We start from the raw sequence: 19452 nt of genomic DNA on the forward strand, positions 1-19452 counted from the left end.
CCCACAGAAGCAACTCATGCTAAGCTGTAACCGCCATAACCTTCCAGTTAGAATAGCTTAACCAGTCATGCTTTTGTCATGTCCATGCCACCTCACGCTAACTGCGATGCAGTCGATCGTGCAAGCGAAGCAATAACATTAATTTTCCATGGTTAACGACGATAGCCAAGACCGCGAGATGGAATTCACGGCAAAAAAGCGAGCGGAAGGAGAGCCTCCATGAATCACGAATGCAGCAGAGCTTCCCCCCCCTCCCAATTTCCTCACGGGTGGCGACAGCAGAGCGAACTGCGATGGACGGTGCTCATTTTCCATTTTCAATCCGATTGCATGCTCTTTGCAGGCTGCTGCGATGAAAATGTCGAGCATTCGCTTACTGCTACTGCCTCAAATGGCAATGATGAACAAAGAACCCAAGCTAGTCCGTCCAAATGACTGTTTCACCTAGCTTTCACGGCTGCGCAGAACAGGTCGTTTGCAAAAACGACACCCACTCGCGTCTAAGTGGTGCTGGAAAAACGAGCCCTCGGCCAAAAAACACAACCTCCACAGTACTGCTTGCGCCAAATTTGATTCAAAAAATCTAACTTTTGGACACCATAGGGTCTGAAATATTGCTCTAAAAAATGTACACACTCCTATGGGCTGCGTGATGGTTCCTGAATGAAGTCCGAAATATTGCGCAAGTCCGAATTATTGGAGTCCGAAAAATCGGTCGGCTACTGCATTAAAAATTTCTGTTTTCGTGCCTCATATTGGCCCGTGGTATCAGGCTTTTGCTTTCATGGCATCGTATAGCACACATGCTGTCAACAGCGGAGTGCTAACACTCGTTTGCCAGTACCGCAGCGGAGATGGCTGGGTGATTGCCTGGCCCAACAGAAGACCACCAGTACATCTCCCTTTCCGCTCTCTCTCCTGTTTTCTATCCGCAGCAGGAGAGCAAGCAGGGGAAAAAAAAAGGTAAGCAACTGAACCAGGTCGGCTATTGATATTTGTGGGCAGAGCATGAATTTTCATATTTTTCTCACTTCTCCCTGTGTATTATGAGTTGAGAGAAAACACAAAGGGCGTCTTTGATTGCCAATATCTCTGGTGCTACATATGCTAGATAAAAAAATTTGCAGGAGGTTGATAGGCTATTCAATACTTATCATCATTTAGGTTTTTCTTACCCTTAATGGACCCCTTTCAGTGACTCTTCAATGGTAAAACGTTTGCACCGCTGGCAAACTGCAATAGTTTACGGTTGTTATTCACAAATGGACAAAGAGGAAAACTCCGCTGAATAAGTATTCGCAGTAAAGCGTCATTCTATGGCTCTCTTTGGGTCTGTTAACACTCATATGCACACTGACATCACCCAGTACACGGGCGCCTCGCTTTCCGCCTCCATCGAAAAGCTGCTGCAGCAGCTGGGATTCGATCCCATATGTTGGGTTCAGTAGTCAAGCGCCGTAACCGCTGAACCACCGGGCAGGGTCCAACTCCAAAAAGACACGTACAGTAAAAGTTTATTACTTCAAACTTCGAAAGAGTAAAAACATACAAATTATCTAAAGTTTGAATTATCGAACAACAGAGAAAAAATCAGTCGGAGTTAAACTCCGCTTGCTTAAAACCGATTAAGACATGCGAAGGCACTGTTCGGCATGGTTCTGCTTGACAGCTTGGCATTGAGAAACTGGCATGGCGATGTCAATGCACGCAATATTTTGTTTCCTTTCCTATATGCCAGTTTGCAATTTACGCAGAGCTTGCAAAGTGCCCGTGTACTGTGCAGTGCCAGTGCACGTTTAAAAACCCTAGGTCAAGTTTTCACAGCCCTCCACTATGGCGTTTCTCATAGCCCGAGTCACTTTGGGATGTTAAACCTTACAAACTAAACTAACTAAATTAAAAGACTTTAGTTCATTTGCTTCACCTCAGTGGACACCTACATGAAGTAGACACGCAAGTGTTAGACGATTTTGTTAGGCTCTGTACCTCCAGAGTGGTGCTTTCGCACTAAAGAGTGACAAGAACTGTGACAATCATGAAAAATTTATTTCATGAAATAAACGATCGCTGCTTTGAAAATGAGCACACCGCAGCAATGACTATTTTTCACATTTCCATAAATCCTTTACGGTATGCAGACTTCTGGGAGCGACGAAGCAAAACAGGTCTATAATGATAAGGGCTCCCACAACATCCTTCACAGTGCAACGTAATAGACATGGAAGTCCTTCAATGAACTTTCACAAGGGTATGCTTTTTTTGTCATCCTTAAAGGGATGCAAAGGACAAATTGATGTTTGTCAATATCAGTTGATTGCTGCACTATAAAAGCATTTTAACTGAAAACAGAGTTTCCACAATCTAGAAAGAACCCGGATATGAAACTGAAGGTGTCATCAACACAGAGTGGTCTTGCAAGTAGTGCGTGCTCCAATACAGATGTTTGAATGTGGATCCCAGTGGCCAGGTTACATCTCCACTGACTTAAAAATGGCTGATCCAAAAGTCTTTTTTGGTGTAGATGTCAAGTTTTAATTGAGCTCAAGGAAAAGCTTGGAATGCAATTTTTTCCAGCAACAAGTGCACCTTTTGCTGCTGGAAAAATATCAATCTACCCAGCGCTCATACTTGTCCGCATCATTCTCTGTCCTCATTATTTCAAGTGCTTTCAAAATGTCATTCATGCACCAACTAGCCCATTCCTCCACCCTTCTACATCCAGAATGATAGACAACATTGAATTTTTTTAGAACAACAATTGGATGGAGTTGCCTTTGCTTCCCCCCTCTAAAGCCTGCCCACACACAACGGGCATGGCTGTTGAAGTTGTCACAAAGAAGGGTGGGGGGCAGGCAGGCAGAAAAGGCATACCCTGTCTTTAAGGGCCTTGACCAGAGCATTGTATTCATGGTCCTTCTCGTGCAGTTGGTGCAGGTGGTATTCCTCACGCTGACGTGCCTCGTGGGCGCGCTGCTGCAGGTCTCGCAGCAAGCGCTTGGCACGTGCGTACTTGGCCTCAAGGGCGGCCAGGCGCTCACGCAGCTCGTGTGCTGCCTGGCGCTGCTGGGCTACTTCCAGGCGCAATGCCTGGCCGGTGGCCTCCGCCTCCTGCAGCCGGCCCTGGGCCCCCTCCAGCAAGCGGCCCAGGTCCCTCCGTTCGCCTTCAGCCAGCGACAGCCGCTCGCGAACTGAGCGCGCCTCGGCCTCTGCCACGGCCAAGCGGTACCTGTTCACATACCACATGCATCAGAGAGGAAGAGGCCCCGCCTGTATTCTGCACACTGCGACAGATGTGACGGAAGTGCAGATCACAGGTGCAAACTTTACAAAGGATGACATTGGGCATGTGGTGAATCCGAAATCCGCCACAGCTAGGCCACGGAGCTGCTAGCAGAACGTAGCCGGTCGACTTCAGTCAGCTACGGCTGGCAATAGGCATTTTATGCAGTTTGTGTCATCATAAAGACATACAGTGTAATCCACTTATAATGATACTAAATATAACGATATATCGCTTATAACAATCAAACTCTTGGCATTTATCAGTTTTCCCATTGCTCCTATGCAAAAATAAATTCTATATAAAGATCATTTATCGCCGGAATATCAGATACGACAATAACTTTCTGGCTACCCGGAAGATTTCTTTTACCGCAAAAATTGGTCTGAATTTCTGGTAAAAAATGTTGCTTAAAACTCGACATAAGGGCTGCAAACGAACCAGCATGGCTAAATCCGCGACGGGCCAATCACTGCCTGTCCCACGACTGAAGCCGCGCAAAGAACACGGTTGTATTGCTATCGCCATCCCCTGACTGTGCGTCTGTGGAAGATGGCAATGACCAAGAATATGGCGATAGCTTTCAAGGTGCAACAGCAAATTCATCAAGATTTCCGCCAGGGTTTCAAGGCTGGAAGCTTGAAGAAATAACATGGGCATTCACACTCTACTATTTGAACGAGCATCAAGGCTGGGGATGTCTTGCAGCTCATCCAGTCGGTGATCCGTTTCATGCACGCAAGGACTGCCACTAGTATACTTGCTACTGGTAGCGATGCTCACACGTCAAGCTTCAGCTGCTGCTCAAGTGAGCGCAAATTTTAGACTTAAGCCTGCTTAAGTTATTTTATGGCTATTTATGCATCCTGTAACAAAGTGCTCAGCGCTCTTTACGATGATTTGCACTGTTCCACCCGATTCACTCATCGCTGGTAAGTAGGCAAGCCTACATGCATGGGAGAATATGTGGGTGTTCTTTTTTTTTGCCGGTCCAGATATAACAATAACGAGTTACATAAAAATCGGATCGTTATAAATGGACTGCACTATACCTGCAAATAGGGCATAGCATGCAGTGTAAGCAGTAGTACAATTTCTTCTTCTTCTTCTGTCAAAGTTGCGTTTACAACTAAGCGTAGCATGTAGTATAAGCACAGTTTTTTTCGTGTGCCAAAGCCACCTTTACAACCAAGCATAGTATGCTGTATAAGCAGCCACACAGTTTTTTTTTTTTTTCTTTTGTCAAAGCCATCTTTACACACACACTATTCTGCATGCAAGTAAATGACAATAATTTGAAGTGAATCTCTAATTACATAGTTACTACATAGCTCAACCATTAAATAGTGATAAGCCATTACAGAGCTAACAGTTATGTACTGCAAGGCATCTGTAAAGCAGGCATTCCAGATGCCAAGGAAATGCAGTAAAAACACAGAAAGCTATGTGGTACCATATCACATTTGGGCACATCAGCCTGCAACAGCTATAATCACCTCCCTCAAATTCTAGCACAAACGTCTTCAAACACTCCTGCACTCATTCGACAGGTTCCGAAATTTATCATAGTACATATATAACTTAAAAACTCCTTTTTCATTTTCTTTGTATGAGCATAACTGACACCAAAGCTTTCAATATAGCATCGAATGAGCCATCTGCTACAATCAGATCTTATTAAATAAACACTTATACTATAACAAATTACCATATTAAATGCAGTAAAGATTCGGTTTGCTTAGTCCATGCTTTATGTCAATGGGAGTTCTACTTCAGTAATAAAAAAGAGAACGCAACAACTGATCTGGCATTCAGCCATAGCAAAGCAGCTTATTGCATTCGTATGGTCAAAGAAAAGTAAACGAAGAGAAAAACAGATCATCGAGAACAAATACACCCTTCAAACGGCTTGAACTGCCCACTACATAAGATTGTTTGAATCACCCCCACTGGTTGCACACTGACACTACTACCTAGAGGAATCAAAAGAAACTGTCACCCCAGCAGAGGCCAAATGACACATGACAGAAAATACTTCCACATCCTGTTATTCAAAACAGCAGCCTCGCGTGAGCTGCAAGCAGAAACTTTATGTGTCAAAACACGAGTGCAACGCGACAGTTACAGCTTAAACTGATGCGCTGATATGATGGGATAGAAATCTACACTGTTCACATCTGTTGCTCACCGAGAACACCTTAGAAATAACAGTGCCAGGAACCATGCAGCCAGCAGTCAAATGCACCTTGGCTAAGCCAGCAATCTCATAAATTGTTACAACAGCCTGCTCAGAATTAAAAATGCCATCCCCAGCACCAAAAGTAGCTGGGATGCAAGCAGCTCCTGTGTTGCACCAGCTTTACAGAACAGTTCATACTTTCTAATGCCCTGAAATATCATGAAACCAGGGCCATATCATTATTTAAATAATCTGGATTATGCATATGGCCTTGATTATGTCATGTGTTGAATGCTGAGCTCACTTCTGCTGCATCACTGCAGGATGGAAGGCAAGGTCTCACATATTCACAACAACATCCAGATCCAAGGATGGTGCACACCTGTAACTTTACGTTCTCCATGTTTGAGCATCATTTTGTCAGGCTTGATGGAAGATGTGCTAGCACAAATTTAAATGCCTCCTTCCAAGATAAATACCAGATGTAATGAATATATTTTGCCTTAAAGTTTTGATTTGTTATGAAGAGGTCTACACTTCTTCTGAAAAGTGGAATAGACACAAAAGGCGCCGAATCTCTGTTAATTTAGCGGAATTGCAAAATTGGGCAAGGAGGAATCCATGTGTGTAAATAGGCCACTGATGATTGTTCAAACCTATGAAGTGGACTACTTGGATGACTCTTTTGCAAGTGGCATTCATTGAATGAAAAAAGAAGAAAAAATACTTCATGTTGTTTCAAACAACCAATCAAATAACAGCAAGCATTTATAGTAGTTTGTTCCTACATATGTCATGCCTTTTGAGCTACAAGCTATGAGTCCCATTTACTTTTACAAATGCTCTGCCCAATTTTTATAAACAGAAACCAAAAGGTACTGACTGTGTTTCTTTGAAGCGCAGTCGTATGTTATCAGGGTCAGCGTCAGGTGAGAGGGAGTCACTGCTGTCGTTTGAAAGCTCAAAGCTGGCACCAGGGGCTAGTTCATCCACTTCGTCATCAGGAGTCGAAGCAAGGGAGTCCAGCCCACCGCCAGGCACCGCCTCCTGGGCTGTACCTTTGAGCCGGGCCTCCCGTTCCCTGTCTGCCTGAATTGACTGGTAGATAAGCTGCGCTATCTCACTGTTGGTAGAGTCCCGCTCACGCCCTATCAGGAACCTGCACACAAAGACCATTTCAATGAAACAAGAGCTCGTTTGCCCTCACCCTATGCCTCGCAACCCGTAATATGACCATAGACTTTTAAACAAAAGAATGTTCATGTTAACAACCAGCTAAATAAACAGCAACTCTTAGAAACCCAGAAAGCAAGCTTTCATTTCCTACAAGACAGTAGAGGAAAATGAGTCGGTACAAAGAACTCTTGAGTGTGACCCTACCACCCAAGTTTTCCCACGGAATGAGAAGTTCAAAAGTGTGACAGCTCCTCTGTAAAGCCCGAAATATCATGCACATCTGAAATAGTAGAGTCCAAAAGATTTATCGGCTACTTTAGATGACGCCACAATATTTTGAATTTCTTAGATGTGCACTAAAACTTCAGCAGACAAGGAATACACCCCTGTGCCATAACAGCTTTGAGCGTGGAAACTGAAATGGCTGCTACTTTATCTAAGAATGTCCTATTAGTTATTACTGTCTGATGGGCGAGATATGTATTAGTTTTCAGTACATCACGTTTGCCAATGTACAATCGTCATCGCACTTGCTACTCATGGTTTCCAGCATCTGACTACACAAAAACGGATGCACGCACAGATCGAAAAAATCTTCGTAAGAATTTCATACACCATTTCTAACAAAATCCACTGTGGAATCGATTGCACTAGACAGCAAGCTTTCCATTCTACTGAAAAAAATTGGATACCCAAAATCCAGTGTTCGGTCGGTCCCTTTAAGGGCAATTCCTAAATTTTTACAATCTCCTTGGATTTTACTGAAACTTGCACGGTATGTTCTGGCCAGTTTTCTCGTAATTTGTGCTCAATTTTGCAGCAGTTCGTTTTTTGTTTTTTGTTTTTTGCAGTGCAAATGAATATTAATTTCCCATTTCATGGCCACAATCGTGGAGATTTCGATATGCAAACTTGAGTGCGTGACATCACTGGATACATAGCCGTCTACATTCACCCTGTGTTTGCTACAGGAAAAAACTTAGCTTGCTTTTGGTCATTTCAGGCAGTGACCCCAGCTGTGACTTTTAAGTCCCCAACTTAGCCAATCCACAAGCACACGACAGGTTTTGCAGCCATACCCCAGACATTATAGGCTAGTATGTCAAGACATCACAGATTGGCTGAAACCTACTTTCGGATTCAATTACCTGAAGTTCACATTTTTAGAATACTCCTGCTTGTATCTTTAACCCTTTCTTTGTTACGAACATACAAGTACGTTTTCGCGCTTCCCCCCCACGGTGTCACCGACGTACCAGTACATTCTCTACCATGCATTCAAAACTTCGCGCCTGAGTGCAAAGCTGGTGCACTTGGACAGGCTGCACCATCTGTCAAATCTTTCTACAAGTTCGTATTTTCGCCCCGCATTGTGTTAGTACGTATACACTGAAGGGTAGGGCGCGACCGTGCCCACCCCCACCACCTTCTTTGCTGGGGGCCGCGCTCGCTCCGCGCGCACTACTCTATCGCGCTAAGCGATCATGCGGGCCACGCGTTTCGCGGCCCGTGCGTGCGGTTACAGGTTAAAGGGTTGTTCTGCCATATGCCGCAGGTTTTCAGGTTTTTATTTTTATTCTGTTGGCATGTCTGCTACGACGCGCCACGTTCAGGGGCTCGCGCCATTGCCTCTCCAATAGGTAGACATATGACTCGATCGCTGCTTTTGCTGTCTCTTGCCGCGCCCTTGCTTGCCGCTAGCAGCAGCAAAGGAGGTTGTTTTAGCCTCTTTCCATCTCTCTCTGTCATCTTTATTTCACAATGTGCCTTTTATCTCTGTTGTGCAGGCTACCAAAAGTGCGCCCTCCGTGCGCGGTTACTTTCGGATGGCTGACCCCGCAGGACCTTCGACTGTGGATTGGAGCGATGGATCTTTTGATTATAAATACGAGTCGAGCTTGGATTTGATCTCTCAAGAAGTATCGATCAGTTTTTTTCTTATATTATCCTCCTTTATCTATTTATAATCACGCTGATAATTAACAACGCCTGCAGAACACTGAAATGTGCATATTCTATTGACTATGTTATTTGTATAGCAATCATAATAAAAAATAAATCGCCATGCTCGTTTCTTGATATGCTCTTTCCCTGAAACCAAGCCGACCAACATTGGGGGTGAGTCACGGCCAGAAACGCCCGACAGCGAAAGGGTTAAAAGCATTTTTTTTTGTACCAGAGAGAGGGAACTCCAAGAAATGCGATAGTATTATGAACTTGAAATGTTAAAAAAAATCCCGAGCTATCTTTTTAAGGCTGAGGAGTGATTCCAGACTGCTGTTGGGCTATTCATGTCGGAAAACGTAGCGTGAAACTCAATTTATCAGGCAAAATAACTGGACTACCATTCACACATCGGCTTATATTCATTGAAGGCTTGGTTTGGTTTGTGGGGTTTAACGTCCCAAAGCGACTCAGGCTATGAGAGATGCCTCCGTGGAGGGCTCCCAAAATTTGGACAACCTGGGGTTCATTAACGTGCACTGACATCGCACAGCACACGGGCACCTAGCTTGTCACGGCCGCCAAAAAGCGGACGCCGAGGCCAGAATTCAATCCCGCATCCTTGGACACAGTAGCCGAGCGCCCTAACCACTGCGTTACCGCGGCGTGGTTTATTCATTGAAGGCACAAGCAATTTCATAAAAAAAAGAGGTGCAACCAATAGCATCCAGAAATGATGACACTAAACCTCATGGTAACCAATCTGTCATTGAGATGAAGGACAAAAAAAAACTATTTAACTTTTATTCTGCAAAAAACAAATTCAGAAACAGGCTGAGTAATAATTTTTTATTTCTCAAACCAGCAACCTGCACAGTGAATACCTATGAAACGAATCCTCAAGATAGAAACATCACAGCTGCTTTCATCATGAATGAAGACAGTGCACACTCACCGAACAAGACCAGATGTGTTTCGCAAAACTGAAGCTGCATAGGCCTGTGTCACACCAACCAGAGATTTTCCGTCCACTTCAATTATCTGGTCATTGACACGAATTCTGTAAAATGTAAGTTGTGCATTGCAGGCCTACATTAGTAGACCACCATGGTCACAATAACAAAAAAAAAAAAAACGTAGCCATGCACAACTTTTTTTTTTTTTTTTAAGTCACGATAAGCTGACCTTAGCTATGCGATGTGATAATAACATACTACAACAGTATACATGCAGACTATATAGTATACATAAAAACTGTTTACTTATGAAACAGCTTATGACGCAATCACATGCCACTTAGTTCAACTGCAGTTACAGGACCATGTAACAAAGATGTTGGTCTGCTTCAAGCAAGCGCTTAAATATGCGCACTAATAGTTGGCGACATAACGGCCAAACATTTACTGAAGTAAATAAACAAAAGGTGTGGTAACACATCATTAATGACCACCAATATCCTTCAATAGAGCAAGAAGATGCTTTGCAAGAAGAGCCGTAGAAATAGCAAAATTTTTGGTGCAAAGCGAACTCATATCCAAGAAAATATCTTTCAAATACAGTAAAACGCATTAATTTGGCCTTCAAATGACCAGGAGAAATGTTCAAATTATCAAACAGCCCTAAAAAACTGTCACAAACCATTTGCATCCCAGCAACTTTATTTAATGAACACCTGGAACATGGTCGTCGATACACTTAAGACGAAAGCTAAGTGACGGCGACAATTTTTCACGGTTTTAAGCCCTTCGTTCTGCGCGCACTGTCGGGGGTGTATGGGAGTTATCCTGAAATTGTGCCTCCGTGACCCTCTTCACAGTGAGACGCAGTAGAAGGGGTGCCACTCTACAAACGGCTCCTCGCGGTTTGAGGATGCTTCACTATACAAACTGTCGACATTGCGGCGAAGTGTCCTCAAAACACAATGGTTCAGCGTACCCGAAGAGCGAAGGAAGCACGTGGATTCAAGCGAGAGTTATATGAGTAGGCTTAAGAACGGAGAGATGGCATCCCAAAACAAAACTAAAAGGCCAGTGACACACACTTCTGTGTCTGAAACGCGCAGCTGGCTAATGCTCACGGCTCATGGCATCAGCAGGATGGCGCGAATTTAAGAGAAGCACTGAAACTATGCTGCTAAGACATTATTTCGACATTGGGAACTTCCGATTCGTAAACGCGCCTGTTCCAATGAGAGCAGGCACGTGAAGCATGCTCGCGTGAGGCACAGTAAGATGGATATAATATTAATGAAAGATGTCAGTAGGGATTTAACGGTGAGGCAAGGCACTGATAAAATGCAACAAGACAGCTTGCAAAAACCACAAAAGCAGCAACCTGAACAGCAATGTTACCATCCCCTTCACACCGCCTCACGACAGTTGAAGACAACAGTATTAGCTGTGGAATGACGCCTGAAATGCAATGTTCACAACATCTAGCCAGCTCAGCCTCCATATATCTGTTTCCTATGATAAGCATCAACCATGCTGTTATACTGCCCTGATGCATGTGCCGCACTGTATGCAGTGCTGCTATTCAGGCTGGCTTCAAACCAGACGCTTTTGTCAAACCTTTTTCTTGACCGCTATGGCCTAAACTGCATAGTTTTCAGGTCCTGGCCAAAAATTGAGAACAATCTAAATTGCTGCCCCGAAAACAGCTGCATGAACGTATATGGGCTGCAGTTTTGTCCCTTTACACTGTCGGCATAAGCAGGCCACAACTTAGCCCCTGCGCGCGCGTGCACCATGGCTAGACACACCATCACACTGCGTGGTGCTGCACTTAGTTTTTCGATCTGCAAGCGCACAGCAGCAGCTCTTGATGGCTGTCACTGCATTGTCACGCGAGTTTTTTGCCCCGTGCTTGCGGGCGCTTCTATACGAGGAAAGAACTAAGTCACGTGATAAGTGCAAGCTATTGCTGTTTGGAAATGTCTCGACGTTTACCTACTAATTTAGGTCAACTAGCAATTCATAATTTCTGAACATTGAGCTCGACAACCGCACGTTCACTATTTGAACTATTCACAAATAGTTTGAATATTGAATGTGCAGCCCGAACTACTTTAATGAATAGCCAATACTATACAATTTTTTTACATTTCGAAATGTTAGTTCACGATAACAGTCCTGCATACTACAGAAACTGCTTTTTTTTTTCTTTTGCCCACATTTCCTGCTACCAGTCTCTTAGTGCACAGCTGCCCATACATGATGATGAAATAAATGAACAGTCTTTCCATACCTGTTGTCCTTGTATGCAGCACCGTTCTCCGTGATAGTCTTCACGAAAATGCCCAGCTTCTCTAGCCCAGCATCAGCCCCAACTCCCATGCCAATGATGCTGAGGCCCAGCCCTTCAGGTCCTGCAAAACAAAGAAAGCGTCGGCATGGCTACAGAGGCCTTTAATCATTTCACATGCCAAAACAGTTATCACGAATCCAAAATAATACTCAGCATAAATGAAAAAGGAATAAAACGACCCAGTCTACAATGCACCCACTGCACAGAAGCTTTCAATGTCTCAACGTCATTCAGTTCAAATCAAACTGAACGTGCACACCTATACTTCAGCAAAGGAGATAAACTCAAAAATGCAAAAGATAAATCTACCAACTTCATGTATTTGAACTTAAACTGAACCAAAATACCAAGTGCTATTAGATAGAGAGAAAAGTACCTCAAGGTCGCATTTGAGCAATTTTTTCCTGAGAATACATATGTTCCTTGTAATGAAAGACTTTCAATGCAGTAACACAAGACCTCATGCTATGATTAAAAACCTCATGCTATGATTAAATACAATGTGGGGGAAAATGTATACAGTATGATACAAACTGCCTAATTCTGAAAAAGAAATTCATACTGAATGAGGCAGAAACACATTTATTTAATATTTCACTTCGTAATAATATTGACTACCATTTCTTGGCCCAAGGTCTGAACACCTCCTTTTATACTGAACCCCGAATTCTGCTCGAGTTTTCATGTCTCAAATGCAGAAAGTGAAGATAAATAAAAACATCACTTTTGCATCAGTACTGGATGCTTCATCCCTTGCATTTATGCCCTACGGGGAAAATTACCACATTTTCGAGCTACGCCCCAAAGACCCAACCTACTCGTGTGTAAGCGCTTCAGATGTTTTGCCCCGAGGCATTACAAAGAAGCTGCCGCATCTGTCGTATTTATGCCACATCTATGCAAGGCAACGGAAAGACTCAGAATGTTCCTCTACAAACTGACAAAACGGCAATGCCTGCCCCTCCCACATGATGCATAAGTTCTAGAGCTATACGTTAAGAGGCCAATTACAAAAACAAAACAACTGTTAAAATCACTTGAATTGACAAATTTTTACCATTCCTCAAGAATTACACAATGCATTATATGACAGATACACAGATATTCTTAAAACATCTACCACTGTGTCACAATGCTACTCCAAGGCATCACCCATAACGACCATCGTTAAAAGGCCACTGTCCAGGGCATGACTATTTAAGCAAAGGATCCCAATGGTTCGATCAGGCACCGGAGCTGGTCTGTGCAAAATGCTACAGCGATACACGCGCCACAAAGCAGCAAAAATACAATCAAAGCTCTCTCATCCTCCCCTTTGGGAAACGAGCTTCCCCGTTATCTACGCTGGCCCATTGGGCCACTAGGCTGACATCAGAAGGCAACCATATCCATTGGTCCGTCTCTCTGACCAAAGGGTGAAGGATGGACGTACATGACTAATTGTGCGCGCCGCTTGCTGAGCGCTAATTGTATGCGCCGCTTGCTGCGCGCTTTTCCCTCTCCACGACCGGACTGAATGCAATGAATGCATTGGCGCGCACTCTCTTGCCCGTTTCGTTTTCACACACGCAGAGCGCCACGCCCCACCTCCCTCCAAATGCAGAGGAGGAAGGGGAATTTGTCTTGCGGAGGCTAGACGACAGGGCAAGAGAGTGAAAAACCTTTGCGAGGGAATGGGAGGAGAGAAACAAGACAGAATCGTGTGATTGAGGTGGCTGTAACTGCGTTATTAATTACTCTTTTCAAAAATATTTTTTCGGCCTTGCGTTCTGGGGGCGAAGCCTCACAGTCACGAGGGAAGAAAATATTTTCGACCAGAGGGTAGACAGTGGCCTTTTAATGCAATCACTGTGAATCCGTCCTGGTCACGTGCTTCACAAAAAAAGTGCTTTCAACACACGAGGAGATGCCAATTCAGAGATATGCAAACTTCGAGATTTAATTCTCCTCTCACATAATCATCAGGGCCAACAAATGACGTCTATTCAATATCACATTTTGCTAAAAAAAGAAAAGAAAGTAAGCTCAGAACAAGAAATTTACTCCAAACCATACACACAATTAAGGCCAGCAGTTCATAAAGGTATAACTGCTACCCTCAACAGCTAAAGTACAGTCAGCATTTCTGCATATGAACTGCACAAAAAGCAACAAAAAACAGCATACAAGTACCTTTCACAAGTTCAACAGGAAATACATCCATCTTTTCAATTCTCTTTTCAAGTTCGTATTCCGCTGATGCCGAAACTGGGTCAACTTCATCATTGCGTCGATCATAATCATCAACCGAATGTGTGCTAAATACCTGAAAATAATGTATCCAAAAAGCCAATGTCACTTAAAAAGCAGTAAACCAAATGACACTCAACTTCTAACACTGCACTAGAAGAAATCCCAATTGTTTTTTTTTCATACAGTTGTTTAAACGTCAATGAACTACATAAAACTGTTCATTCTAGAACAACCAGTTTCATAATAAACAGTGTCACAAAGGGAACCAACATATTCAGCTGCTGAGAACACACCGTGTGTTGCCAGCGTCAATTATACTTATTAAAATGTTGTTTCTTCAAATTCTGAATATACTACGCTAAATCCCAAGACACTACTTGTGTTTTTATTCCTCACAAATAAAGTTTGCAAGATTTGAACAAAATTCCTGCCATGCTTGGAAACCATGCTCCACCAACAAGTAAAGTCTCTCTAATTCAATTAATTAAAAAATCCTAATAATTTAAACTAGAAGCACGATCCCGACCGATGCTCGTGTATATCTACGGCGTCAGACAATCGTTAATTCAAACACGGGTCAGCTCGCACCGGTTAATTCAGACGGGCATCGCGTCAAGGTACGACCTGCACATCTAGCAATGACCAAAATAAACTTCCTCGAACCTCCATGCATGTTATGGCAAATAAGACGACGATCAGAAGTTCATTTTTGAAATGTCGTGCAGTATCGGACGCTGCTCGGCGCATCACTATTATTTCATTTTTATTTTGGGTTGGCGTCGCTCTGTTCCTCGCATGCATTGACATGCTCATTCCAGTACGCTGAAACTGTACACGGGTAACATGCAATTTCACCCAATTTCAGGCTTCACCGAGATGTTTCACTACATTGGGGTGAAGCATCCTCAAAATGTGACTGGGCTATTTTTAGAAGTTCCACTGTTACTTCATTGCGCCGCACAAAAGGTGTTTGAGGCCTTGACACTTTTGGAGCGCTTAACTTCAACATTCCCAACTGTGTGCATGAAGCAAGGCACTTGATGAAACGAGGAAAAACTGTCACTTGGGTTTCACCTCAAACACAGACAACCATCACACAGGTGTTCACCACATAAAGCTATTGTAATGCAAACGGTTTCGGCAGTTTCTTCAGTTCGTTCAATACTTCCAGTTCATTTGAAGGTTTTTTCGGGTTCTATGAAGGCCAACTTAACAAGAGTCTAGTATTCAAAGCATGCAAAGTTATGCATAAACTGTAAAAGATCCAAACTTGTAAGACTGTGGTAAAGGCGTTTCAATAGAGCGAAAGCTGATTGGATTGAATTTGGAGAGAAAGCTGATTGAATGTCGATTATGCAAAGTGCATCAACATGCAATCACCTTTTTGCTTGAAAATGAATAGTTCTAGAGTGTACACATGATTGTGAACAAATTACAGACCTCATACAATCCCTACCAGTGTACCCAACAAAAAAATTGAGCTCTAAGCTCATTATGATTCTGTTCATGCATGCAAAAGACAGGGTTGGCTTAAAGTAGACTTCTTGTAAGAGAAAAAAGGGGCAGTGGAAGGTGAACAGAAGTTTGAACAAACTGAACTAAAACTTGATGCCCAGACAGACCTCAGATGGTTGGTTATCACTGTTACAGTGACCCCCATTCAAAAAATGTGTGGGCAAGAACAGATTCGCTACTCACATTAAAAAAATTCCCATTCTACAAGGTGAACGAGTTAAGCCATTTCACTGCAATAAATCTGTCGAGTTGTTTCACACACACTACTGCTTTGTGACTAGCTCATCAACTTTACTAGTTCTAGGCAGTTTGAATAAAGCATTTGACCATCAAAGAGACCGCATGTTTTATCTCAAATGCGGCCCGTCTGCGAGACTGATATTCTTTGGGCACATAAGCAACACTTCGGCAATAAGTTCAGCCACTGGTTTGAAGGTTCTCAAGATCCTTTGCTTCGCAGGGGGAAAAAAAAAAATGAAACAAGGTTTCCACAGTAATTTGCATGCAAAAGGAAGGCTTGCTAAAATAAATTCTTGCCACACTTGCATAAAAAGAACAACATCACATATAGCGAAAGCATCAATTCTGCCTTTTTTTACTTTTTTATTCATTCAAAGAAGTTTTAAGAGATGAATGTGTTAAAAACATATTAGTAATGCACATCTCTGAGCACTTTAGGCATGCTTGTCTTACATCATCATATCAGTCTGAAGTAGAGCTAGTAGAACAGTCAATATTGAAGAGAACAGCATGCAGAGACAGGTCCAGTCTCTACAAGCTGTTTTCTGTAATGTTTATAACATCATGAACAATATTAACTTACCACCTAACATTACCAAAAAGAAGAAAGCATGAGTCAGTTCAAGCTTAGCTTATGCAAAAATGTTTCCACCAGAAAAAAAAAAAAAATCAAGATGCTGCCTCTACCATCAGCTGGCACAAGTTTAGTCCCGCAGAAATATGAGACTTCCAATTAATCCTGTTTACGCAGTTGGCTGGTAACCCACAAATTCTAGGGGATAAATTTGACTACAGTCCACCCCTGCTCAGAAGGTACCTTTATCGGTTCTGTGCTGAACTTGACACGTGCAGAGCGTGGTTGGAATGGCACTGGATACGGTTCCTCTTCGTCATCGCTCCCTAGGCCAGGCCGCTCAGTAAAGAAGTGGCCGTCTGGCAGCACATGATAGGAGACACCTTCCTCCTCGACCACCACTACGCTCGGTGGCCGGCTCTCCTCCTCGGCCACAGTTGGTGATGGTGTACGAAGCACAAGCAGCCGCCGCACCTCCTGGGCCTCTTCGTCGCTGAGAATCTCTTGCTGCCGACTGAGAGGAACCCAAACTGGCTGTTCAAGATTTCATTGCCAACTGTGGCAACTACATGCTACGAGCACACATCTAACCTAGGACTAGTTAAGGCTGCTTTGACGGCTTTGCTAGCATAACTACAAATGCACTAAACCCAATATGTACCCCTAAAAGGAAAGGTGATGTGATGCAGCACACACATTTGGCATGGACGTTATTGTAGGCTAGTTGGTGCATTTCTTAAAGTATGTTTTAAGCGTGGAACAACGGGAAAAAAAGAACAGGAAGAGCCTTGTCTAGTCTATTCTGGTCACTGTGTCCCGTTGTTCCACGCTTAAAACATACTTTAAGAAACATCTGGTGTGCTATGCTACTAAAGCTAGCATGCACAGTTGCATTGGTTATGCTCATAACAAAAAGACTGTTTGCAATCAGTTAAAAGTAGACAAACCAAGAAGTCGGTTAGATCGCCTCCGCCTAAGAGAGCGCAGTAACAAACACCTAGCTGCCTTAAAGTAAGTATTTTGCTGTGACAATGTGTGAGTACTACCATTTCTAACGTTCGTAATTACATTTTCGTTCTAACCTCTAATGTGGCCTCAGGTGTATGAATAATATAATACTTTTGTGCACACACTACTCACAAAGCTTCCACAGCACTGTAAGCTAAAAGTAAAAAGGGGAATAGCTCTCCAAAGATTTTTACAGTGTGTGCATCGGCTTGAACCTAGCATTTCTTTTCCTTACCTTGAGCTAAGTAGTTTGTCCGCTTCCTCCTGTGTCATAAACTCTACACCACTGCCATCTACTTGGGCATCCAAATTGATATCTCCAAATGGATCCCCCTGCAAGAACAATTACAAAAAAAAAAGTACCAAACACATATATACATTACAGAAATTTGCTATTCAAAACATGCATATGCCTAATGCAAATTACATCTAGTGTCACAGCAGAGCAAGCAAATATGCACACAGTAACCTTCAAACTAGTGTTTAAACATACTTTATGAAACTGAAACTTACTTTGTATGATCGAGAATTTATGACCGCTTCAACATTGAATAATTCATGCTCTCGTGTCTCAAGTTCAGCCAAAGTTTCACCGGCAGCATGCTTTAAGCCACTATTGTTGCTGTTGCTGTACTTGTCATGGCAGACATTATCCTGAAACACAAAAAAAGAAAGAAAAAGCTGATCAGCACATGTAAGAACAGAACGAATACGAGCTTAAATGCAGAGAAGCCACAAGAATATGCTAAACGCAAATAATTTTTAGCATGCTTGGCCCGTAATGACATTCAGTCAGGTCACAGTCAGAGCAGGCAGGCCACTATACAGACATATGGCCACACCGACATTTCTACTCACTATTCTACAGTCAGTGACTCAAGCGGCCATGGCCCTATCAAATGCCAATTTCAACTACACAAGCTGTAGCAGCTCGGTACCTGTTGTAGAAGCATAGTTGACCTCCCTGATGCTGCAGCCAGTGTGTAAAGGAGTACACTGTTCGAAGGAGGCTCGCTGATTCCATTATGGCCAACATAGTCTTGTTGAGGCCAATGTGGTACATCTTCCATTTCAACTGGTGGACCTAAACAGCAAGCAAGGCATTTTATTGCACAGACACCAGAACGCTTCAATTTGCAAAAAAAAAAAGATCAGTAGAAGTCAGCCGCTTAAGCACAAACATTTTCAAACAAAGTAATATCTGGTTAGGTAATAGGAGAATAAACTAGTCGGGCTACTTCAGCCGCAGTGATCCTGGACTGTCTCTCCAACTCCCCATTCACCCTACTGCACCCCTATAGACACCAAGTGAAGCGGACAAAAGCCTGTAGGCTGGAAAGGCCTTTTTCAGCCTACACTTCACTTTGTGGCAGAACCACAGAAAGCTGCTCGCAAATATAATCTGCTAAAGAAAGTACATTTGGTAAGAATGTAAAAACACATTTTGCCCTGACAATTTAAAACACCACTTTTTGATATGCTCATTATCTACCATACCAAGGCACCAACAAGACAACATAAAGCAGAATTGAGATCTGTGTAGATTAATTTCCAAATCAAATATATCTTGAATTGAAATTCACCCAATATTTACATGCCAGTGTTCCCCATGAGCTATAAAATGAAACTGGGGACTTCAAGCTAATTTTGCCTAGCTGGGACTGACAAATGCTAGTACGCAGGGTTTAGTTAAGTACACAGTACACGGATCAGTACAAACTAGATTACTAGGCAAAGCAAGCATAGCAGGGGACTGCAGGAAGTTAAGTAGGTGGATGAGGTTAGGAAATCTGTGGGGATCAGTTGAATTCAGCTGGCAAAGGAGTGGGTTATGTGGAGGGATATGGGAGATGCCTTTGCCCTGCTGTGGGTAGAGTGGCTGATGATGATGATGGGTTAGTCATCCAAGCCCCATGTATTTCACTTACCAAGTGGGGCTCGGGTAAAAATATTGGCATGCAGGTGTTTCACCTTCATCAATATGCCATTAATTCAGCC

The 19452-nt window shown here is 43.1% G+C and overlaps 1 protein-coding gene across 3 annotated transcripts in view; it reads right to left on the bottom strand.

The window, feature by feature from the left end:
* The window catches only part of Spn (protein phosphatase 1 regulatory subunit spinophilin), a 77601-nt gene that overhangs the window by 52903 nt on the left and 5246 nt on the right, over positions 1–19452 (bottom strand). For all 3 annotated transcript variants that reach the window (XM_084590796.1, XM_084590797.1, XM_084590799.1), the window contains exons 3-11: positions 18393–18538; positions 17968–18108; positions 17690–17787; positions 16690–16960; positions 14058–14190; positions 11826–11946; positions 9535–9639; positions 6343–6618; positions 2872–3226 (exon numbers count right to left, since the gene is read on the bottom strand). In XM_084590796.1, the coding sequence (XP_084446922.1) occupies positions 2872–3226; positions 6343–6618; positions 9535–9639; positions 11826–11946; positions 14058–14190; positions 16690–16960; positions 17690–17787; positions 17968–18108; positions 18393–18538 (1646 nt within the window). The remainder of the gene's footprint in view (positions 1–2871; positions 3227–6342; positions 6619–9534; positions 9640–11825; positions 11947–14057; positions 14191–16689; positions 16961–17689; positions 17788–17967; positions 18109–18392; positions 18539–19452) is intronic.

This window comes from Amblyomma maculatum, chromosome 1 (genome assembly GCF_055883805.1).
Source record: "Amblyomma maculatum isolate TAMU_Amacu chromosome 1, ASM5588380v1, whole genome shotgun sequence".
Taxonomy (NCBI): domain Eukaryota; kingdom Metazoa; phylum Arthropoda; class Arachnida; order Ixodida; family Ixodidae; genus Amblyomma; species Amblyomma maculatum.